The sequence below is a fragment of the Tachysurus fulvidraco genome, chromosome 11, assembly GCF_022655615.1.
Source record: "Tachysurus fulvidraco isolate hzauxx_2018 chromosome 11, HZAU_PFXX_2.0, whole genome shotgun sequence".
Lineage (NCBI taxonomy): Eukaryota > Metazoa > Chordata > Actinopteri > Siluriformes > Bagridae > Tachysurus > Tachysurus fulvidraco.
In genome coordinates this window covers 11,331,301-11,355,962 of record NC_062528.1, presented here as the reverse complement: position 1 = coordinate 11,355,962, position 24,662 = coordinate 11,331,301, and the positions used below count along the sequence as shown (strand labels likewise).

The following is a 24,662-nucleotide window of genomic DNA, read 5'->3' as shown; positions in this document are numbered from 1 at the left end:
TAACAACAAAAGTAAAAAAAAACAACATCCTATTAGTTGCCAAACTGGCATGACAATTTACATTCGTTTGTTTTTAACCTGGCCACTTCACATTTTTTTCCTGGACAACCATCCATATTTCATTGTAATGTAATTCATAACCATAACAGATAGGCAGTGGTTCTCAAAGCAGATTCCAGAGACCACCAGAAGTCAATGAATCATGGATCAAAGACAAGTCCATTGTTGTTGTTGTGTTTAGTTATAGAAATCATAGCTCACTATTAATAAAGGTTTATAATATTTAGTGCTTCAAATCAAACGAATTTAATTAAAAACTCAGTAAAAAGTAGAACTTTTTATAAATAGAAGTTTTTACATGCCTTTTTACAATTTTACTTTTAACTTGAACCTAACGTATTCTGTTGGTGGAAAATTCTAGAATAAAAAATACTCCATTTATTTTCAATACGTAGACAAAATATTTGAATGATTTATTCCTTGCCGAGGTGCTGGAAGGGCTGCAGGTGTGTGGTGGCATTGCTGCAGGTGTGTGGTGGCAAGGCTGCAGGTGTGTGGTGGCATTGCTGCAGGTGTGTGGTGGCATTGCTGCAGGTGTGTGGTGGCAGGGCTGCAGGTGTGTGGTGGCATTGCTGCAGGTGTGTGGTGGCATTGCTGCAGGTGTGTGGTGGCAGGGCTGTAGGTGTGTGGTGGCATTGCTGCAGGTGTGTGGTGGGAGGGCTGCAGGTGTGTGGTGGGAGGGCTGCAGGTGTGTGGTGGCATTGCTGCAGGTGTGTGGTGGCAGGGCTGCAGGTGTGTGGTGGGAGGGCTGCAGGTGTGTGGTGGGAGGGCTGCAGGTGTGTGGTGGGAGGGCTGCAGGTGTGTGGTGGGCGGAGCCAACAGCTTATTGTAGTCTCACGTTGAGAGGATGATGCGCATCATTGCCGCTGTGCACGCTGGGAAGGTATAAACTAGGCAAACCTCTGGTTATTCGTAGTCCGCGGTAAATAATTACTAACCCGCTTACTGTATGTATTGTTTTTATGACTACCTAAGATGGGGATTTTGGTCTGTGGTCGAAATATTTGAGCCGTAGTTACCTTTAAACGCCGAATCCTCAGGTTTCTCCGCCGGGGCTCGACGTCACGGTGTTTCTGTCAGGTAAACAGATCCATCTAACTTTACACAATACGCTCAGGGCAAGCAGTCCTTCGTCTACTACTCTCTGGTTTGCTCAGTACTCTGAACGTTTATCACGTATATTTTACTAACACGAAACATTTGAGACATAGTCACGCTGCAGGTTGACATTATTCTGATTATATATAGTGTGTGTATTAATTCTAAACAAAGCTCATGTCCGGAATGAGCAAGGAATGTTTCACCCTAATAAGAAATATAGTTTATTTTAGGGTTTCTTATGGTACTGCTGTCAGTAGTAGTAGTATTTCAGCTGTAAAATATGTCATATATATACATACATGTATATATACTGTACATGTTGTTAATACATGTTTCTGTTCCACCCAAAAAAATAAAATAAACATGACACGTAAAAGTATTGTATTATGTTACATAAACTGACATGTAAACAATTTTTAGGAGTAACCTGAGGCACCAAAAGCTCAACACAAAACAGAAGAATACAATATCCTAGTGTTTTTTTTTCTTTTTTCGGTTTTGAAGTTTATGGAGTTTTATTTATATGTTCATTAATAACCTCTATTCTGGACAGGGTTGAGGTGTGTACAGAGCCTGGCATATGGTTGAAATACACCCTGGATTTCATACCAGTCCATTTCGTTGTGCATTCATATTCATAGAGATTCACACCCAGAGGCAATTTTTGAGTACCCAAGTGAATATTTTATTAATAGTGATAATAAATACGATTTATGATGATATACTCATGATTCCAAGAATATTAATAATAACTTGTGAACAAAAACCCATAAACATGCTTCTTTTACTAAACACGTTATTTTAATGTGTGATATTTTGACAATTTATTTGAATAAAAAGCATCAGTATTTACGGAACACTTACACCTTCTGTTAGAGAGCACACAATGATATGATGCACAGGTTTATTATCAGCTATAATGCCTGGTTCAATAAGTACTATACTTTATTACACTGTTTGCTTTATAACTGAAAAGCCTTACAATGATATTGAACCAAGATGATAGCTGAAATAATCTGAATATGTATCCATGACTGTTTGCATTTTTAAGAAGTAGTAAGTACTATGAATGAGCAATTCATTTCGTTTGATTAAATGCCCAGTGATCACTAAAAGGACCTGCAGTAGCCTGTAATACTTTATGTCCTATTCACACACCCTTCTCATTTCCTGAGGGACTTCTGTCTCCTAGTAACACATCAGTTGCTACCTGACTTATCTGACAATGTAAAAATACAGGTCTTAGGCTTTATCTTATTTTGTATCTGAAATTTGTATTATAATGATCACCTTTTTCAGTTTTAATAGAGTAGATTTTTTTTTATGTATTTAATTTTCTTTGTAAATGAATGTTTGGATCTATAATCTATAATTCCAAAGAGAATCTTTCTACTGACACACTAATGCAACAGGACATAAAATAAAATATATATTGATTTATTCTGGGGTTACAACTAGTTCTTTTGTCACTTTCTCTTAACTGCCAGCAGTCTTACATTAGAAGGCTGCTCTATCAGTGTCTACTAGCATGTTTTCTCCAACTAATCCTTTCTTTTTTGGTTAGATATGAAATGCTGAGGAGATTGTCAAATATTGCTTCCCCTCTTAGGACTGAGTTAAGCCAGAGCCATGTTGTCAGCAGAGGAGATCTTGAGCAGCACAAGGCAGGTGATCGCAGGACTGGAGGCTCTGCGTGAGGAGAACCGCAGTCTGCTGGACATCCTGAAGGAGACACTGCTGAGCCGGACAACCGGTGACAACAGCAGTCTAGAGGAGGAGAAAAGTGGCATCATTTTACAGTCCCTGGACAAAATTGAACTGGGATTAGGAGAGGCACAGGTTGGCGTCAGGAACAGACACTTACTATGTGCTATGTTTAATGTGTAACTTCATTCATATGTCAAACCTCAATGTTTGTGCACAATATGAATAAATTAAAATAGAAACACATACACCTACGTATATAAGTAAATCATTAGAAAATCATGTGAAAGTTTGACCTAATCTAGCTTAACAAGCAGTAACCTCAAATATTAATGTAGACATTTCTCTGTAATAAAGGAAAACCTGCTTGTTAGTAAAATAATAAATGTTCATTTTTGGGGAACTAAGACTAAGAACTAAGACTAATTTTGTAGAGGTAAGTATTTGCATGTATGCAGTATCTGAGTGTTTGTGTGGGTCTGATTGCACTTGATTACCACTAATCTTACATTTAATCTTACACTAATCTACCACTAACAAATCTTACATTTGCTGCTGTTTGCTGTATTGATCGAGTGTTCAAAATGGGATAATCCTTCATTGTGGTAACTTTGATAAGTTTCTCTTATGTGTATTTCATCATAAATCCTTATAGTTAGAATGTAACATATGTAAAATTTTGACAAATCAAACAGAAATGTAGAGTGTTTGTTTTTTCGAACTCATTACCCCAGATGATAATGGCTCTGTCGGCACACCTGGGTTCCCTGGAGGCAGAGAAACAGAAACTGCGTGCTCAGGTGAGGCGGCTGTGCCAGGAGAACCAGTGGCTGCGAGATGAGCTGGCTGGAGCTCAGCAGAAGCTGCAGGAACGTGAGCAGGAAGTGGTGGCACTAGAGGAGCAAAACAACCACCTGCAGTTCATGAGCAGCATCCGCAAGTACGACCAAGATGAGCTGTCACTGGTAAGAATCCCAAAGCATATATGTGGTTCTATATCAGTGTACATGTGTTTTACTGAACGTTCCTAGTTAATGCATATTAATGTAATTTGTAGGATATAAAATGTTTATTTTGTTAATTGAAAATTGTTTGCATGCATATAAATTTTACTATCTTGCTGTTTGGTTGATGTGATTGAACTTGTCTAACAGGAGGATAAAGACATTTCCTCAGTTAAGGAGTCTCTTGATGATCTCTTCCCCACTGATGAAGAAGAGCAAAGACAGAGTAAGTGTTCTAAAGCTGAACTGCAAGCCTGTTAACACATTTGCCTTTCAGGTTTAGTGTTATGTGCAAGTACATCCTTAGTGACAATGTTACTATTGTACACGCACCACAGGTACATATATATAACAAAGACAGTGCAATAGGGAATGGGTATTTCAAATGGTTCACAGTACAATAAATAAGTCCTTGACGTTGCTTGGTGTCTTTTGTGTGTGTTCTCTGTTATAATCTTGGTTTTTGTATCCTGTTTGGTATTTTCCTTCCTAGTTTATTCCTAGTGTTTCCAGTGAGTGTCTATGTTTTTTTTTTTAACTAACCTCAGTTTTCTATCCCTGTATTTTGGTCTGATTTTTGTTCCAGTCGGTGCACCCGTTCCTTGACAGGTGGAGAGTATATAATGTATGAAAACCAATTACATTTAACAATTTATTGAAAATATCTCCACATTGGTGTTTCAAAGATTGAGGTGAAGAGTGCCAAAGATGTGCAATGGGTGTTCCTTTGGGTTGAGATCTGGTGATAGAAGGTCATATATGATTGACATCATTTTTAAACCTCCAACCATTCAGCGAGTACTTGTAAAGTTAAGTCAAGTCTTGTGTCCTGCGGACAGGTATATTGTCTTCGGGGATGAGATTACTCAAGTCAAGTCAAGTACAGAAGCTTTTATTGTCTTTTCAACCATATATAGCTGACGCAGTACATAGTGAAATGAGACAACGTTTCTCAAGACCCATGGTGCTACATAGAACAAAACAGAGCTACACAGAACACAACAGTTTCTCTCAAAATACTCTCTCCAGGATAGATATGTTTCATCGTAGGGTAAAGGTCAAGAATCAGAAGAACTTTGTATTGATTTATATTGATCCTTCTCTCTAAGGGGATAAGTTTATGCAAACCATGGGAGTAAAATTCTAACAGCATGATGTATAATGTATCCACTATTTTTTCCCTTCCCTTATTCACCCATCTGTGTTGAGCGTGTAGAATGTGTACATTATGGCAATAAATTTCTTTAACTCAGGTCATTTAAAAGCTGCTGCTTTGTCAGTTTTTCACTTTTACACGGATCCTTTTGTGCTTGCAGTGTCTCAACCACACCGTAGTGCAATAACTGCAGCCCACCAGGCCGGATATGAGATCCCTGCCAGACTTAGAACTCTACACAACCTGGTGATTCAGTATGCATCTCAGGGCCGATACGAGGTAGCTGTGCCTCTTTGCAAACAGGCTCTGGAAGACCTGGAGAAAACCTCTGGGCATTGCCATCCAGATGTGGCCACTATGCTAAACATCTTGGCACTTGTGTACAGGTGAGTGATAGGCTAGAGTATAATCGGTAAATGTTGTTCATTCGTATCTTGCCTAGTCAGCCCATTTAGCCCCGGGGTTGTGTTACCTTTTTCTCTGTACAGGGACCAGAACAAATATAAAGAAGCTGCCACTCTGTTGAATGACGCATTAACAATACGTGAGGAGACACTTGGCATGGACCACCCGGCAGTATGTTCTTGTATTTATTCTTTTTAATATATTGCTTTTGGATGGTATTATTTAATGTTTATAGAAAAATCATTTGTCTGCTTTAAATATAATTTCCATAAATGTGTACAGGTCGCAGCTACTCTAAATAATCTAGCTGTGCTCTATGGTAAAAGAGGGAAGTATAAAGAAGCAGAGCCTCTGTGCAAGAGAGCACTGGAGATCAGAGAAAAGGTATGGATTCACAGTTATTGTGTAAAAGAACATTGTGCACAATATACTTTATAATACAGTATGCACACTGGTCAGCACTAGTTTGTGTATTGTAGTGTTTTGTATTGTCTGTTTTTGTCTTGCACTTTTGTACTAGTTTGCACATGTTGCATTTTATGTGGCTGGGATGTAAGTCCTAATCTATGTTGTATAATGTCTTGTTTTATGTAGCTTTATATCATTTTTTGTTGCACCATGGTCCTGGAGAAACATTGTTTTATTTCACTGAGTCAGTTATATATGGTTGAAATGACAATAAAAGATTCTTGACTTGACTTGATTTGACATAGTTTGTGCATGACTTTTATCATTCAACTGCTAATAATTAGATTATCAGCTGATATTTTGACAGTTGACAGAATTAAATGGTCATGTGAGCAGGACACTGTATTCTAGGGTTTTGCATGTGTGCACATAAACATTCGCAGAGAAACAAAAAGATCCTCCCTGTCTTTGGTCTAGTTAACAGAATTATGTGTAGTTAGAAAACACGTTAATGTCTAAATAAATATTTACACATAAAGAGAACCAAGCTGGCTTATTAACAACTGGTTAAAAACTATGGTGTATATATTTGCAACTCTGTGGTTAAACTGTTAACTGGCCTGAAGCTACTTGTAAGTATAAAGCAGCAATGCACCACTTCAGTAGTACAGATTTTAATAACCAAATTTTAAGTAAACTTACTTTACTAGTTGAGATGGAAAAAAAGCAGTCTAGGTCTCATTAAATACTGACACACCATCCATCTACATCTTGCTGTAGTTAATATGTCTCCTCACCTGCTAATAAACCGTTATTAATAGTTTGTTTACCATAAGACCCCTGAACAAGCAACAGAAATGCATAGATAACTTATATTATAAAATATATATTGTGATAAAATATATGTTGTAAATACCTTGCACACAGAAGATTATACTGCTGTTTCTGCAGGTGCTTGGGAAAGACCACCCTGATGTAGCGAAGCAGCTCAATAATCTGGCTCTGCTGTGCCAGAACCAGGGCAAGTACCAGGAGGTGGAGGACTACTACAAGAGAGCCCTTCATATTTACCAGAATCAGCCAGGCCCAGATGATGCAAATGTGGCCAAAACCAAAAATAACCTGGTAAGGATCAGTGATACCTTACGGTTAAGAGTATTGTACTGAGTGGTGCCTGAGAAGAGAACATTATGTACAATAATAGCTATATAAAGAATATGTATGTATTTATTTAACAGGCCTCATGCTACCTCAAGCAGGGGAAGTACAGACAAGCTGAAGCTCTGTATAAAGAGATCCTGACACGTGCTCATGAGAAGGAGTTCGGATCAGTGGAAGGTAAATTCCAGCCTCTCCAACTCAAAAAACTGTCAAAAAAAATTTATACCAAGTTAATATAAACAGAAGTAATGTGAAATATGTACTTGTTTTGGCTCATTACTCTAGCACATTGGATTAATGCAATATTAATGCAATTATGACTATAAGGTTAACTGTCAATTAAAGGAATCTTCCCAATTTAAAAGGGGAAAAGCAAAACCAACCGTTCCTCTGTTGTAAAGCAGGTACGACTGGGTAATATGCCAGATTATCATTTCACTGATATTTTAGGGTAAACAATTTTTATTTTATTACTTACTGGCAACAGTGATATGAAACACTTTGTGGCATTTCTTAAACCCAGCTCTATTTTTGAGAAAGTCAGTATGGTGAATAAATGAATATTTAGTTCTGCCATACTTTTTATGTCACACTCATTCATTCATGTTAGCCACATGTTTCAAGCCTTTTAGAGCAGGTATCTGTACTATCAGGCTTCTACCAGTTCCTGTAGATGCATTTGAGCATTCTTATCATAAAAAACTAACAATTTGAACAGGATATACAGATACAGATACATATGTATCAAGACTATCACAGCATGATGAGCACTCCATCATACATCAACTTCAAAAACAGGTCTGACTGTTAAAAAGTGCTAAACTGGGGGCTCCTTCCAAAATGCTAATTAAACATCTCACCGAAAAGTCCACCAATATGCATACGTTAACTGTCTCTCATACCTGTCAGCTGTTACTATACTGTAGCTGTTTGTACAAGATACTGTAGCAGTAGAATGCGTATTTAATTATAAACCAGAGAATGGCCTTGTAACCTGTCAAAGCCTTGCTACTTTTTGAAAAAAATTATCGTGCACAGTACAGACGGATTAAATCTTAGATTTGGCACTTTTTTTTTTGCCCAAAAGACAATAAAAGATGTTACCTTGCTCATAACCTCAAATTAAGATTTTGTTAATGATTCTGTCTCTTACTGTCAGGAGATGGAAGACCACTTTGGGTGCACACCAAAGAGGGAAGCTCTAGGCAGGTATGCTCAGTATTTAGTTGTCTTTTTGACCTCTCCAAACCACATTTCTTATAACATGTCATTCTGGGTGTAGGAAAGCTTGAAGCGCAGTGGTTCTTTTACGAAGCTTCGGGAATCTCTGAGGCGGAGCAGTGAAAAGCTGGTTAAGAAGCTCAAAGGGGCTGGAACACAAGAAACAGCACCTCGCAATCCTGGGTACTTTCGATTCTATTATTTGAGCCTAAAGAATAAATTTGCTCATACTGTGTATGAAATACATGCAGGGTCATCCCTGATCTGATGAATTTTGGATGATTTCTTTATAACAGAATGAAAAGAGCAAATTCCCTCAATGTGCTGAATGTAGGAATAAGGGAGAGTCAGGACACTGTAAGGGTGAGAACTCACTCATACACTGCCACTTTTCCCATATTTTGCAAGAATAAATTCTGTAATTATGCCAGTTTTTGCTGTTTTCTGTGTAATCCAATCCAGTACATATTGTTTGTCCTTCCAGAATCTCAACAGGCTGACAGACCGTCGTGCTCTGAGCTCCAGCACTCAGAGTTTAGCCCGTCGGAGCTCTTTAAGTGGAGATGGTTAAGATTTCCTAGCCACTGTCCTGCTCCTGTCTCCAAATGGCAGCATGAAGCTCGTTTATAACTAAAAAAGTATTTATTTCAAATGAATATGAAGTGGCCCACACTAAGCAGATGAAGTATGTGACACTTCTCTTTTCCTTCCTTGTTTCCCTCTTACCATGCAATCCTGTCGCTCTGTAAGATTTTAACTTATTACATGCAGCTGTATCTCAAACATCCCATTTAATTATTACAGGTAAGCATTAGAGTTATTTGCCACATTTTATGGCCTGCATTTCCAAAGTAAAATGAAATGCTAATGTTAAAACTAATATTTAGTTGAGTTTAGTTAAGTGCTACAAACATCCTAACTATAAATTGGTTTTACTTTTTTTTTTAATCTAATACATTGTACAGTCTCAGTATATTAATGCTATAGAACAAAATAAAACTTTCATTCACAGTACTTTCATCAAATCGACGGAATGCTGTGAGACCTCAGAATACAGCTGATAAAATTATCTTGTTTATTTATTCCTTTCTCTGAGCTTCCCTGGTCACATTTTGGCTAGTTCTATCAAACATTAAGAATAATTTTAGTTTTTAGAGGTGCAAAAGAAAAGCCTTTGGAACAAAATGACCAAATTACCAAAATATTTTAATAATACAGGCAGAGAGAAATAATTCAGTATACTTATTCAGTGGAACAAAGTGAACAATTACTCCAGGGGGTTTGTAGAAATAATCAGTATTTATTACTGACATTTTTGATGAAAAACATTTAAAAAAAATATGTACACATGTCAACGTTGGACAAAGGCGTGACAAGCATTAGGCCTGATGAGCAATCTGAGAGATTTTCTGCAGCATTTCCTCTGACTGCAGCTGTTCCAGGGTCAGCAGAGACAGGCCCAACTGATCCTCCTGTAAATCATGTACAAGTATACAAAAGTATTAACTATCATAATTTTCAAAAGTCACACCTATACACATAAATAACAAGTCATATATCTCATTTAGAAAAAAATCCTAAATTTTGATAGCATATATATATATATATATATATATATATATATATATAAAAAAAATGGCCTTTTAGCTGTGTTTTGGCCCATGTCGTTACAGCAGATTGGGTGTTTTGAAGAGGAAAGTGAACCTACCCGTCGAAATGGCTGTGCCATCTGTCGCAGAAAGTGCTTGCCAAGCTGTACTGTCTCATCAATGGTCAGGTTAAGGCTGCCATCTGTAATGTGTTCCTGAATCCAGCGTGGAAGTTTACCTCGCTTGTCAGCCCTGGCGTAACGCTGAGAGTGTGAAACAGTACTTCAGTAACTGACAGGAGAAAACTAACCTTAATCAACCAGACATTTTAATCAGATGACAAATATTCACCTTGTCAGCAAAGATCATGAGGCCGTAGTCGGTCTTGCCTCGGATGGCTCTGCCTACACACTGTGCCGCATGCCGCATGGCATCAAAGGTAAGGAAGTCATTCTCACGGATTTGAAATTGGTCTCGCAGATACTCCAGGCGAGCCTGAGGGAGCGGGTAACAGGGTAAATTATTTCACTGCTTAGATTAATCAAAAAAAATAAAATGAATAAACAGAAACTGAGACATGATACAGGATTCAGTGTGACGATTACTAACCTTTAGTATTCTACTCTGGGTATAGACATACGGGACTCCAAACATGATCACAGCTCTCCCAAAGTGATGAACTGTGGGTCAATCAGAGGCAACAAATACAAAACCACTGTAGAAAACATTATTCAGCTAAATGACATTCTATAGCTGATGTGTTAGCAGGACACTTACCAAAGTCTATCCCTTCAGACACTTTACCTCTGGCCACAGACAGCAGGATGGCTCCTCTGCCATTTTCACAAGCCTATAACACCAGATGATGAGTGGTCAGAAGCACTATGTATTTTAAATATCATATTTATAATGGATATAAAAGTCTACATACTGCTTTTAAAATGGTAGGTTTTTGAAAAAAAATTTAACCAAGATAAATTGTCAGAACTTTCTCCTCCCTCAATGTAAAATTATTATAATTTATATATACACATAAATAGCAAGTGAACAACAATAGGAAAAAAAATAGGACAATAGAAGCCACAATAACCAGGCTGCATAAGTATGTACATTTTTAATAATTCTGAATGAACCAATCACATTCAATCTCACATTTAAAAGTAATTATCATACAGCCATCAATGAAATTATTTTCATTTTGCTCTGACTGTGGATCCACGGTCTGTAAACAGCTTACAAATAGTATCTCATTTGTTGAAAGTTATCAACCAGGAGATGATATACTGCAACGGGCCGTACAGGCCATCGGCCACCAAAAGACAGGAACTGCAGCATCACAGTGACATTACCAAGAACAAGATGTCTCTCCAAGATGTACGAACAGGACATATGAATTGGGCGGTACACAGAAGATGGCCTTAAAATTTTATGCTTTTGCATGAAAGAAATGGTAAATATTGCCAATTCATGTGCCATGCTACCATGCTGATAGACTCTTACCCAAAAAGAATAAGCGGTGTAATAAAATCAAAAAGGTGTGTCAACATTGTATTGGTTTAATGCCGTGCACATTTAGGCAACTGGGTTCTTATAAGGTTTTTTCTCCTAAAAAAGTTTCTGAACATCTTTTAAAAGTTCTAACATGATTTATCTTGGTTTTATTATTTTTTTTACATCACAAAAACCTACTATTTTAACTGTCTGTTTTTATATATCTGTTGCATAGAACAAACATTCAGTTGATAGCGGGTGACAATTTAGAGATAAAATTTGAACTAGTCTCTTGACCTCTTGGTACTTCTCTAGTGCCATGCTGGTCTCTGCTGCATCCTGTGTCTCTATAAAAATAAGCTTGTTCCTCTGGATGTTTTCCAGGATTCCCTACAGTCCAAAGAATCCACAAAAACTGTGATATTTTAATGCTTTTCATAATGTACACTTATTTGAAAAGTGCAGAATTAATAGCAGATTTTTTGCATACCTGCTCATACCATGAAGCTACAATGTTTTCCATGTAAACATAGCTGGTGAAAAATGCAACGATCCCATCAGGTACAATGGCAGACATTTCCAGAAGCAGGTTCCCATAGTTCCGGATCACAGCTTTAGGGTACAGTGTATTAACACATTTAACATTCTGAGAACAAAGAATAAATATTCAAACAACAGCACTCACCAAAATCTTCTCTGGTCTCAAATTTGGAACTCAGAGCCACTTGGTCATTTCCACGTCCAACAATCTGAGAAAATGTTTCAAATATTTAGTTATTAGGTTTGAAACATACTTTAAAACAACCACGATGAGTTTGACTATGTTACTGAACACTCACAAGAGGGCAAAGGCAGGTGCGTGCCAGCGTCATGGTAAAGGATGCCATGGTAACAGGGTGGAAGTCCAAGATTCGTGGATAGATTTCCAGTGGAGAAAGAGTCTATGTAAAGAAAATAAAAACAAACTATGAATCATGCAGCAACAAGAAATCCTGGAATCAAGGAATTAGAAAGAAGTACAACAGCCATATTCTTCCCAAGATGTTAATCATCTAATTGAAAAACTGGGCGATATAAACTTGAGGTGAAAACCTGGATCCAGCCTCAAGGTCACAAGGCCCTAAAGAACAATCATACAGAATCTTGTGCTAAATGATCAGAGTTAACGACTCATTCTTTAATGTACACAGTCCAGCCTGATGAGGTGAACACTGCTTGCATGACTTCCATTTAAGTGGATACATTGTTATTGTGTTAGGGACTCTTGCATTTAAAGAAAAAAAAAAAGTTTCCTGGGACATTAGATCACAGTCAATAGTTGGCTAGTCGATAGGGACAGACCACAGACAGGTGTAGTCTGGCTAATACTGATAGATTTGGGACAGATTCAGCTCTGAGCCCAGGATTGTGTAGCATGGTTATTAGTAGCTACCCACGCAGTATAGCAGTAAACATGTGCACATCCCAATTCAAGCTTGGAAAAACGTTTGTGCAGAGGGAATTCCCACTATAAGACAAATAATGAAGACTAAAAATAGCAGTCTTAGCAGGGCACGGTTAGAGACTACTGGCAACTCTTAAGCCACGAGCAACAGGTTGGTGGGGAATGTATTCAAATAGGGAATAACTTTGTAGGTAAAATGAACGGTATGTGCCAATTACGGTTATAGTTACTGAGTTCAGGCAAAGCCACCAAAACCTCTCTGGAGCCTGTAAAGATGAATGTCCAGATCTCTGTGAATGCTTTACAGAATTCTACAGAGAGTACAGCGGCATTAAGCGTGTGATGTTCAGAATATCATTAGATGAGCAAGCTGAACAGAGCAGAAATGAAATAGAGGCTAATATCCCAATCTTCAAAAGACGGGATATCTTGAGCTTTGACCACAATCAAAAGGCTTAATTATATTATATTCATGAAGTCTAATTTACATGAAAGGTGAGAGCGAAAGGCGAATGATTGCTGTATGATGGCAGTATATATGGCAAAAAGTGCAACTTGTCACTTCATGATCCTGTTCAGAGAATTTCTTTCACCATTTTGCTTTCTTGACTTCCAGCCTCAGATAGTTGTGGAATTTTATGTATTTGAACTTTCACTCTTTCCCAGGAATTGGGCAAACTCTTTTCTGGAGAGAAAGTGGGATGGAACAAAAGAAAGGCAATTTACCCCTGAAGTGATGATGACTGACTGGAAACGCTCGAACACAGGCTTTATAGCGATGGAAGGGTCCATGCAGCTGGAGAAAACACAGATCATATATATAAAAAATAAAAACATAAAACCAAAAAGTATTTCATTAATTTTAAATGAAAAAAAGGTCTAATTCCTTTCTGTGAAACCCACTTAAAATTTAGGAAATTTAAAATCTTAGAGGGTGAATAAAGTCAGTGCAACCCACCTGAAGTGAAGAACGGGATTAACGATCGTGGGCGTTCTGTCTTCAAAAGGTTCAATAATAATCGTGAAGCCTGAAAAAGGACTTTTTTTTTTTAACCCAAGACTTCTAGGAAATATATATAGTGAGATAGTATTGCAATTAGAAAATTGGATTGGATTTTATTACCTTTGCTATAGGTACTAACAAGGGTAGCAAAGTGGGAGATCAGAGTAATGGCAGAAAAGTCAGCGATATCTGCAATCTCGAGAGTTCTCAATAATGAGCGTAGCCTTTCTGCACAGAATCTATGGAGAGGGAGGGCAGAAAAAAAGCCAAACACAGCTCAGACCATAATTAAATAATCACAAAATGCATCAAATAATGTAGCAAGTTCAAATAATAATGTGTATATGGTATAATAATATATAAATATATATGGTCAGATATAATATCTATTATTTGAATGCTAGATTAAAGACATTTTTTTTCCACCCAGACTGCAGGAAGACACTCAGACACGACACACAGCACAGAGACATGCCTCACCTCAGGGGCTTGCGGTCAATGCACACCTTCTCATAGATATCTTTAAGGAACTGAGGAGAACTCTCCTGCACAACGTGATGGATACGCAGCCGAGACTTCAGGTACTCCAGAAAACGCTTCATGAAGCCTATAAAGTGCTCTGCTGTGCGGATATTTCCTGGAACAGCCTCTGCAGTAACGTGACAAGATCATACATTTACGTTTGAGGAGGTCTGGGGTTCAGTCTGCCTTATAGTTCATCTAATGCTGCAGCGCACAAAGACAACTGCAAGGTTTAAGCTTTGTGGCAACAGTTTGTCAGTAGAAACCCACATGGTCGTGATGTTTACTTGTACACATATTTTTGTCCAGTGATCTTCAGTCTTATCCAGGTTCAGTGTGGCTGCAAGTTTTCCAAGGGCCTGGTATAGACCAGGCCTTTGAAAGAGGGCAATAAATTCAATGACCACAGACACATGAAACATGTTATGACTCAACCCTCCCATTTTAGCCAGGCTTGGGACAGGCACCTAGAGTTAATCCCTCGGTGCCTGGGTTGGTTCCCAGCTGAGGAATCAGACCCGAGCCATGCCAGTCAAGAGTGTGGGATCCTGCTGCTGCATTTATAAATGTCAAATACATAATGTAAAAAGTATGATTTTTAATAATGCAGATATGGCCCAGTCTGACACTAGGTATGCAGACAGACTGACCTTGGAGTATTTCATTCGGAAGTACTGGATTTGACAGGTAGACATCGGTTTCTCTGGCAACATTGGCTTCTTTTAATCCCTCCACTAATCTCCTGTATTCTTCTTGTAGTTTAGCAGCATCAGTTTCTTTTATCCTTCAAGACAAACAACAGTGAATGGCTCCAAGAATCTAAAGTTCCACACAAACAATTCGATTCAATTTTATTTGTGTAGCACTTTTTACAATAAACATTGTTGCAAAACAGCTTTACATGAATAGAAATTCAGAATAAAGATTACTATTATTTATATTTATCCATTAAGACATAAGTGATATACTGAATTGCTATTCAGCAGGAGCAGAAAGAACTCTTTACCTTTGGATGGTATTCTGAAGTGTGTCCACATTGGCCTGAGTGCGGTCAAGTGTCCTCCTTGTGATGTTAACACTCATTGAGTCGATGCACACATTGTCTGGAAGAACAAAGATGACACACAATTGTTCAGAGTGACCAGATCGAGGGAGAAACTTCATATTGGACCGTAAATAATTACAGACAATCATTCCAGTATTTATTCCACTATTGGGTATTTATTGTAGTGTTTGCACTCATCTCACGCTGCTGTGTGTCTATGTTCTTGGGGGAAAACATTCCTTTCCAATTTATACCAGCTATAACGAGGAACTACTGTATAAACCACCTGATGTGATGTGGCTGTGCTTACCAATGTTGTGAGCTTCATCGAAGACAACAACAGATTTCTTTGCAAGCTCTTTTGACACCAGGTCTGCGATTTTTGGGTCCAGAAGGTAATGGTAACTGTAAACCACTATATTAGCATGAAGAAGCTGCCAAAAGAAAAATTAATATAATCATACATTGGTAATACATTAATACGTTATTCCTTATATTCATACCTTAAAGGATTTACAAAAGACACCTAATACAGAAACTTAAGAATAAATATGTAAATGATTTAAAATGAACTAAATGTAGATATTTGGAAATAAAAGCATGAATTCTTATATATCGTATAATGTTCATCTTTTAAACTCAAAACCAAATGTCTTTAAAGATTTGGCCTTGCTTATATACAAAGTAATCCTCTTTTTTTTTTTTTTTTTTTTTTTTTACAGTTGTATCAAATTAATATCTGTAACAAAGTTGGTCTTTTACATAAATATTTATCTACCATCATAATACATACCGAGTAGCGTGCTAGGTAGTACGGACACCAGCCTTTCCTCCGTCCAAAATCTTTAAGGTCATCTAGGTTGTAAACTCCAGGAGGAATTGGCACCTGCCTGCCCACAGCATCAAATTCCTGCATACACAAAAAGAGACATAAGAAAAACATTTTAAGAGATAAAAACAAACGTGGACAGTGATAACGTGAACTTTGCATTAATCTTAACCCTTTACCTCATAGAAGCGGCAGACAGGTTGACTGGGGTTACTGTGACGTTGTGCACGAATGTATGATGCTGTCAGACTGTGACATTTTCCATCCACCTCTTTTCCAAAGCGCAGAGAGCTCACCTGTAAATATTAAGGATCGGTCTCTTTTACACAGCCTCAGCATCAGACCAAATAACACCAGCAGTGATGAAAAAGCGCCTTTAATATTATTCTCTCACTGCACAAGTAACCTTTTTAAAATCAACAGTAATGAGACACCTACTTCAGGATGAATGCACAGATTCTTTCTGGAAGAAAGTGCTAAAGCAAGGAAGGTATTTTCCTGTCCTGTTTCCTTTGCATAAAAATCCATTAGTTTTCTCAGCTCCTCTACAACCTAAAATACAGACGATGAGCAGCATTAAAACTTCAGCAAGCAGGAACAGTGAGTGCACTGAACACCAAGTTCTTACTTACCTTCTCTATCTCAGGTACAGTTCGAGAGCAGTAAATCAACTTGGTTACCTCAAGAGGATAGGCCTGCGGGCAATAAAAACACTCATAGATTGCTCTTTGCTCAACAAATAAATAAATACATAATAATATTGCAGATCCCACAGATACTCACCTTTTGATAAGCAACAATCAAAGATAGAAGAGAAATTGTTTTTCCAGTCCCTGAGGGCATCTCCAGAACCCCATGACCCTGAGATGACACAAGACAGCAGGTGAGAGAGGTGTTAGGTTAATTAGTAAAGAATGAATAAAATGTACATGACATACCTTAGCATCTAGTGTCCTCTTGAGCTCCAGCATGTAGGAGTACTGTTCTGGGTAGATGTAATCATATGGGAAATAAACTAACAGACCTTCGATGTTCAACCTACAGGAAAGATTTTTTAAAAGGATTTTAGAAATGCTTGGCATCCTTCTCTGCATAGCATTTATGAAGGACTGCACAGACCTACAACAAACACACACACTTCCAATATACATCCATCAAACTGTTTACATGCTGTCTCGCATTTCAGTTGATTGCTGTTTTGCACAATCCTTTACTGTATCTCAGGTAACTGCTGCTATGACACTGTTCATTCCAGTATTTCTGCACACGCAATATTGTTGACCATACAGCATTTACACTGGTCGGTGCTGTTTTTGTGTAGTGTATTGCCTTGTAGTGTAGTGTCTTTACAGACACTACACAAAAGACAATACACTACACAAGTGTTTTGTCTTGTAGTGTTTTATATCACTTGTCCTGCACTGTCTTGTTTGTCTTGTCCTGCACTGTCTTGTCTGTCTTGTCCTGCACTGTCTTGTCCTGCACTGTTTGCACTTTATGTGGCTAAGACTAACTTACTAAATCCTTAACCCGGTCTTTGTTTTATGTAGCACCATGATCCTGGAGCCATGGTTGAAATGACAATAAAAGCTTCTTGACTTGACTTGACTTGACTTAGCTACCAAGCTACTGGTGAGATAATAGTTACCAACAGTTAGCGTTACTCACTTCATGGTTCTTGTTGGCAGGACCGATGAACCACAGATTCACTTCCTTTACTGTGTCTGCTGCAGCTCGACAGCAGATACGATGTGGATATGGCACAAAGCTAACAATATTCTATACACATCACAAATGAGTAAGCAACTCTAACAGATCCCCACATGACCCTGTGTTCTTCGCTGTTGTGAAAGCGGCACGGTGTCGCTTCCTATACGCGTCATCCTCTTCCGTGATTATAATTGGCTAATCCGTTGTAAACGCTTTGTCTGATTGGCCCGCAAAATGTAGAACCAAACTAATCAGAGTGGACATTAGGTAATGGCAGTGTGTGGATAAAAAGTGTTTATTATGTAACTCGATACTTTATTTAAACTTTTTAGCCCTCAGGGACCGGTTTATATCGCTGATTATATAAATTTATCCTAGTGCAAAATAATTGTATAAAACCACAAAGTTATTGATTTTATTTCATTATTTGTTGTTGTTGTTGTTGTTGTTGTTGTTGTTGTTAAGTTTATTAAGTATTTTAAGCATTTTGATATGTGAACAGTCATGTTTTCCTTAATATAGCTGGTTAGATTTAACTATTAATTAATTGTTTACTTAATTGATCAATTAATTAAGTTTATTAATTAATAACTATGATGAGAATAGTATTTGGTCTAAATTTATGGCACTTACAGTACATAATAGGCAAGGCAAGTTTATTTGTATAACTCTTTATACTCATGAAGATGGTCTACAACAGCAGAAAATCACATCAGTTTACACATCAGTTAGCCAAGAACATGAAGATCAGGACAGATTCACACAAACTGGACAGTTGTACAGTAGAAAAAAAAACCCCACCAGGTCTTTAACCGTCTAGTTTGGGTACTTTTGGGCCCATGATAGCCTCGGGTACTTGTTTTTGGCTGGCTGTGGAAACAGGTGTGATTTTCTGCTGTTATTTGTCCTGCACTGTCTTGCCTGTCTTGTTTGTCTTGTCTCACACTGTTTGCACAGATGCACTTTATGTATCTATTACTAACTTACTAAGTCCTTAGCTCTGTCTTTGTTTTATGTAGCACCATGGTCTTGGAGAAACATTGTCTCATTTCACTGTGTACTGCAACAGCTAAATATGGTTGAAATGACTATAAAAGCTTTATGACTTGACTTGACTTGTAGCCCATCAGAAAAGCATTTCTGTATAATGAATAGAGATGACTGCTTATTTGAGTTACTAAAGACTTCCTGTCAGCTCAAACCTGTTTCTTCCTGCAGATTTAAATTCTGGATACTGTTCTGTGCAAAAATCCACAGGAGAGCAGCAGTTTATGAAATACTTAAAAACAGCTTATCTGATACGTACAAAACCCATAGTTGTTAAAGTCACAAAGATCACACCTTTCTCCATTCTGATCGTTGATCATCCAATGAGTGAATAATATTATCAGTTGTATGACTTTAACCACATTTAATACATTTCAGCTAATACAATTCTGTACAAAGAATACTCCTGTAGTTAGTTTGTATTTTGTATTACACCGTTTTACACCATATTACACTGTCAGGTTTTTAAAAAAAAATTTGTGTAATGTTCCTGTATTCATGATCCTTAGGTAATATTCTTTTGTTCCACTGTTTACAAGCATATCAGTTTTATTATGAAATAATAAATAGTTGAACTGGTTTCAGTATTCTTTTATTTACATGACCATGTTAAATTATGATACACATCAATAATTATCTGTGTTTGTGACAGAACAGCCAATGAAAATGGAAGAATGGAAATATATAATTATGGGCATCAATATTTCAATCACAGATATTGCTTAAACGTAACAAACAAGTCAGTATTTTATAATGGACACATACATTTACAGTACTAATGTGCAATTAGTAAATTTTGCACTGGATTTCTTCCTTGAATACTATAAATTATAATGTAAGGCAGCAAAATAGTCACAGTTCTTTTACATTGAGTAGATTTTGTAATTGTACAATATGAACAGTATACAAAACCACTTTTCTATTCTGCATCTACATTTCAGATGGTCATTTACATAGTGAGATGCAGGTATCAGTTTGTAGTCATTCTGTCACAAATAGTTACTCCAGTGTCCAGCATGGGAAGTACAAGTACAAGTCATGCACATTACAATGCTTAAAGTTTCTTTGTCAGCTCACAGCTCACAACTATCTTTCACACTCTTGTAACGGTCCATTATCCTAAGAACATCATCCAGAATGGATGGTCCCAGATCCAGGTCAAGGCCAGCAAGAGACTCTGAGCGTGACATTGTGGGAGAGAATGCAGGAGACTCGCTGTGTTCACTTCGCAGGTCCTCGTTGCTCAGACCAGCATCAGAGTCTAGGCTCAGGCCACGTTTAGGGTCTGGTGGAACACAACCCTCGGACATAGAGTCATCTGAGGAGGCCTCAGAGAATGAACCAGCAGAGGGCATCAGTTGTCTCAAGATGGGTATGGAGGCAGATAGGTTGAAGTCACGGTAGGGTTCCCTGTAGTGTTCAACCCCTTCTGCACACACAGACATGGAGTGTTGTTGCTGATTGTGGTGGTTCTTTTGCTGATTGGAGCTTTCCTCTAAGTGTAGTCGAGGAGGTTTAGGAGGTGGCTGCTCGGGAGCAATGAAGGCAGGCATTGAGAATGTGCTTTTAAGAATGGAGCTGTCATTTGGTTTATGATGGGAGTTATACCTTCGCTGTAGGCCTTGTATCGCAAACATGTCATCGACATGCCTGTTTATGCTGTTTGAAGAGGGATGTGCTAAAGCAGGTAACATGTCCATTTTGCCTTGTAGGAAGCCAACATCCCCGAACATATCACCCTCCCCTTCTGGTCCAACATGGGCACTATGGCGCAAGTCCCCTAGAGGAGGGCTGATCATATCACTAGAGAGAACATCCCTCAATTTTAGCTTTTTGCCATTCTTTGGTGTGGGTGTCTTTAAATACATAGGTGTCTTGGCTGGCATTCTGTTTCCCAGAATTCCAATGGTTGTTGTTGAGCTGGAGCTAGGAAATGTTTGTTCCTGGTTTTAGCATTGGCTAATTCATAGTTGGCTCACCTTTACCAAACCAAGTGATGGAAGAGTCTTAGTTAAATATCTAAAACATCACAGGATCTAGAGCTCAATGACCATTTGTGTTTAGAGCAAAGCAAACAAGCTGAAGTTTCCAAGTCTTGTTTTGTTCTTTTGGGTTTCTCCTGGTTATCTCCTGGCTATCTGTGTTTTAAAAATACTACAGATCTGGAACTCTTTCGCATCGCTGAAAAAAAAAGAACAGTATAGATTAACCACCAAAAGAAGAACAAGTAGAAGTAGTGAAACATGGGGCTTGATTTGAGAAACGTAATAACAATAAAGAACATTGAGTCTCCTTCCACGCTACCTTCAGCTCTATGGTTGAAATGAGTATGCCTTGAAAAGGGGTTGAGCTTAACAGCTGGGTCAGGAAAAAAATGTAAACAAAATACTAAAATAAAGAAACTTGCAAATACCAGTTTAGTTTATCTTTGAAATTATATGTGGTGGAACACTTTTAAACTTGACATACAACCCCTGTAATTTGTGAAATTAGAACTTCAGAAATCACCTAAAATGCTTTTATAAGCATTCTTCCCATGCTCAGTTATCAGACCCATATTGTCAAGTTCTTCCTACATATACTGTACATACAGGCAAGACTGTCTTGCAAAAGTGATGAGCTTTGTGGTTTTCTGCATGATGTGAATGCTACTGGCCTTTGTCTAGCAATTTATATTTCTAAAACTAAACATGCTAGAACCATCATGCCACTGACAGCATAATTTGTATAATTATTCTTATTTCTTATACAGTATGTTTACCTACTGTACTGAAGTATGCATATTTTGAGTATAAGTTTAAAACAGTCCTTTGAGAACAGCTGATTGAAGTATATGAGGAAGACGTTCATAATAACCAGAATGACAAATTGCCACTGCAGTGTTTTTAACCAGCACCTCATTTGTCTCTGGAGAAAAGCTGTCTGCTGAAGCAAAAAAAGGAGACAAATATGTGGTCACCAAAAAGGCCAGACACACCCGAAAGCTTGTAAACTTAGATATTTTCTTATAATTCTATTATCTCTGGCATAACATGTGTTAAAATCTCCAAAACCACAGTTCCTTTTTTATCGTCTTATTTCTCCTTGCAGGCCATATGTTTTCTCCATCCAAGTGTTTACAGCCTCTGAGTGTGGTTTACGCACACGTGACGCCACACTGCAAAAATATCCAAGCTATTCATATATACATACATATAAGTGTGTGTGTGTGTGTGTGTGTGTGTGTGTGTGTGTGTGTGTGTGTGTGTGTGTGTGTGTGTGTGTGTGTGTGTGTGAAAAGCATGGGAAGACAAAAACCATATGGAAAAATAAATTCACAAAGTTATGTGAGCTGTATGGGGATGAAATAATTGATATAACAATAAAACATAACATTTATTCAAGTAAACTGTAACATATAGCTCTTGGGTGAATTGTTTCCTGTTACAGCAACACACATCCCTGTGTTTGTGATCAGTCCACACTATTTGAGATTATCCAGTTCCTGGATTCCCAGATTTGACCACTTGGTGCCATTGTTTAGTCCTACAAATCCACACCCAGTCCCATTATCCCATATACTGTGCCAGGATTAATCGAACCACAGAGATATCCAACTTGTGAGTGTGAACTAGAAATTATAGAAGTATGCAATCTAAAAAAATGTTTTTTTTCCTTGAAAAGCTAAGCTAGATTTTAAACCAACATATATCTGCTGTTTATTTCTGAAGTTAGAAATGCTTAAACAATAAGTTAAATAAAAAAGTTAAATAATATATTAAATGATAACAACATAAGTGTAACACAGCTGTACAATATTTACAATTTGAAAATAAAATGAGTTTTATAAATAAAAAGGAGAACCAGACAAGCCTATTTCTAAAAAAAAAAAAAACAAACTACAGACATTCTAAATGTTACAAACAAAATGCACTGTATATATCATTTATAGCATAACTCTACATGTTTATGATTTACAGTAATTCAAAATTATGCCATCAAGATAAACATTAAGTTATGTTAAAATATATTAGTACTTGCCTTTTCACTCGTTGGACCACTACATGCTCTTCACTCCTCAGCAGTAAACCTCTTAACTGTGATGCAACTTAAACTGAGGAAAAGCTGAAGGCTGAGAGAGAGAGAGAGAGAGAGAGAGAGAGAGAGAGAGAGAGAGAGAGAGAGAGAGAGAGAGAGAGAGAGAGAGAGCGTCATACTCGTCAGTCAGCCAATTACAGCGGGGGAGGTTGATTCTGTCGGGAAATGGAAATTCATCACTACACAGGGAAACCACTGGAGCCAAAAAAGATTCTGGGACAAACTGAGTGTACTTGAAGTGCTTGTATACATCTTAAAATGCTGTCTCTGGTGAAAATTAATAGCCATGGCAGTTCCTCCTCTTTTCAGACTTATTAGGTATTGCAGAGGTCAAGGGCATGCTTGTTTTTTTGTTTTAATGGGTTGGTATAAAAGCTGATGAATCGTTAGGCTCATTATACAATTGCTAAGGTAGTTTAGTGCATATAAATAAATGTAAATCAAATAAATGTAAGCTATAGCTATTAGCAGTTCTATAACATATATAATTATTAGCACACTTGAATTATAACTGACTTAGAAGCAATTTTTTATATGAAAAAAATGAACAAAAATTAGGCAGACTGTCTATTTATTAATATATTATTTGACTTGTCTGACCCCCTTGACCGAGCCTGATATTGATGAGCACTTTTGTTTTTGTAACAGTATACTTTAATTCTATATCCACTTCAGATTTTCACACATAATGACATTGTACGTTTACTCTAAATATGCATTGTGTATGTATTCATGAGTATAATCAAAGATATATTTTAAAAAAGATCATATTCAATCAGGCTACAAATTGTAATAGCATTACATATTAATTACAAACTTAAGACATTTCCATACCTTTACACATTAAATCATTTTAATATTATAACATTTTAATATTTCCCATGTTGCCATGTTTTGTGTATTTACTATTAGTCTAACACATTCTGATAAAATCAGATTATTCAACACTATTTACAGTAGCCTAAAACAGAGAAGGCAGTCCTAGCAGAGGATATACTGTATCTACTCATATACAATATATATATATATATATATATATATATATATATATATATATATATATATATATATATATATATATATACTCATATCATTTCAGGGAGTTTTTGCTTGCCGCTTGCTCATTAGGGATAGGGATAGATATATAGTATTTTAAATTTTAAGTTAATCTTTTTTAAATTAATTTGTATATATTAATTTATTTATTTGTATCCTTATTTCTTCTTCTTCTTCTTCTTCTTCTTCTTCTTCTTATTATTATTATTATTATTATTATTATTATTATATATTTATTACTTTTTCCTCTCTCTTCTATTTCCATACTTCTGTAAATCTGCTTTGAGACAATAGGAAATTGTTAAAAGCGCTATACAAATAAATTTAATTGAATTGAAAAAAGTTATTGTGTTCAATTGTAACTACATAAAAAACAAAATCAGATATTTAGATCATTAAAACATAACAGTTTTAGTTGTAGTGATTCACCATATCAAAAGACACGTAAAGAAAGCAATCTGCAGTACTGGTAAAGTTTCCACTTTATTTCTTTGGAGCAAGTTTAAATGTTATCTATTTTCTTCCATCCATTTTTATGCATTGAGTAGTCTATGAAGTATAAAACTATAAAGATTTATAGTTTTCAATTAATTGTTTATTATTTATATAATAAATAAAATTATATATTA

General features: G+C 37.0%; 3 protein-coding genes across 6 annotated transcripts; 1 reads left to right on the top strand and 2 right to left on the bottom strand.

Annotated features, from left to right (window-relative positions):
• Positions 1–865: 865 nt before the first annotated feature.
• Positions 866–9,274, top strand: klc3 (kinesin light chain 3). Of its 4 annotated transcripts, XM_047820648.1 has the most exons (15): positions 915–943; positions 1,036–1,140; positions 1,715–1,837; positions 2,771–3,000; positions 3,600–3,830; positions 4,020–4,095; positions 5,186–5,411; positions 5,514–5,601; positions 5,713–5,814; positions 6,790–6,963; positions 7,077–7,176; positions 8,159–8,208; positions 8,282–8,403; positions 8,517–8,583; positions 8,705–9,274. In XM_047820648.1, the coding sequence occupies exons 4-15, from the start codon at positions 2,791–2,793 to the stop codon at positions 8,789–8,791; spliced, it is 1,533 nt and encodes a 510-aa protein (XP_047676604.1). In that variant the 5' UTR covers positions 915–943; positions 1,036–1,140; positions 1,715–1,837; positions 2,771–2,790; the 3' UTR covers positions 8,792–9,274. The 4 variants fall into 4 exon arrangements, 3 of the variants coding, with proteins under 3 accessions (XP_027003821.1, XP_027003818.1, XP_047676604.1); XM_027148017.2 differs by lacking the exon at positions 1,715–1,837 and having other exon boundaries at positions 899–943; XM_027148020.2 differs by lacking the exons at positions 1,036–1,140; positions 1,715–1,837 and having other exon boundaries at positions 866–943.
• A 131-nt stretch (positions 9,275–9,405) lies between these two features.
• Positions 9,406–18,025, bottom strand: ercc2 (excision repair cross-complementation group 2). The gene is made up of 23 exons (XM_027148016.2): positions 17,812–18,025; positions 17,082–17,181; positions 16,927–17,004; positions 16,776–16,838; positions 16,582–16,695; positions 16,323–16,439; positions 16,108–16,224; positions 15,625–15,748; positions 15,276–15,372; positions 14,920–15,053; positions 14,228–14,396; positions 13,868–13,986; positions 13,703–13,772; positions 13,471–13,540; positions 12,140–12,241; positions 11,986–12,049; positions 11,791–11,912; positions 11,598–11,690; positions 10,587–10,659; positions 10,419–10,489; positions 10,161–10,304; positions 9,929–10,072; positions 9,406–9,692 (listed from the first exon to the last, which is right to left on the bottom strand). The coding sequence occupies exons 1-23, from the start codon at positions 17,814–17,816 to the stop codon at positions 9,600–9,602; spliced, it is 2,283 nt and encodes a 760-aa protein (XP_027003817.1). The 5' UTR covers positions 17,817–18,025; the 3' UTR covers positions 9,406–9,599.
• A 1,451-nt stretch (positions 18,026–19,476) lies between these two features.
• zgc:154093 (uncharacterized protein LOC777623 homolog) lies at positions 19,477–23,070 on the bottom strand. The gene is made up of 2 exons (XM_027147772.2): positions 22,921–23,070; positions 19,477–21,081 (listed from the first exon to the last, which is right to left on the bottom strand). The coding sequence occupies exon 2, from the start codon at positions 20,784–20,786 to the stop codon at positions 19,974–19,976; it is 813 nt and encodes a 270-aa protein (XP_027003573.1). The 5' UTR covers positions 20,787–21,081; positions 22,921–23,070; the 3' UTR covers positions 19,477–19,973.
• Positions 23,071–24,662: the final 1,592 nt, after the last annotated feature.

Bases quoted from the DNA above. Each gene is read 5' to 3' on its own strand.
- zgc:154093 (XM_027147772.2), bottom strand. From the start codon at position 20,786: ATGCCAGCCAAGACACCTATGTATTTAAAGACACCCACACCAAAGAAT.
- ercc2 (XM_027148016.2), bottom strand. The intron at 11,913-11,985 runs GTGAGTGCTGTT...TGTACCCTAAAG, and splicing joins TGAGACCAGAGAAGATTTTG to CTGTGATCCGGAACTATGGG. The intron at 10,073-10,160 runs GTGAATATTTGT...TCACACTCTCAG, and splicing joins TCATGATCTTTGCTGACAAG to CGTTACGCCAGGGCTGACAA.
- klc3 (XM_027148020.2), top strand. From the start codon at position 2,791: ATGTTGTCAGCAGAGGAGATCTTGAGCAGCACAAGGCAGGTGATCGCA. The intron at 5,412-5,513 runs GTGAGTGATAGG...TTCTCTGTACAG, and splicing joins ATCTTGGCACTTGTGTACAG to GGACCAGAACAAATATAAAG. The intron at 7,177-8,158 runs GTAAATTCCAGC...TCTTACTGTCAG, and splicing joins GGAGTTCGGATCAGTGGAAG to GAGATGGAAGACCACTTTGG.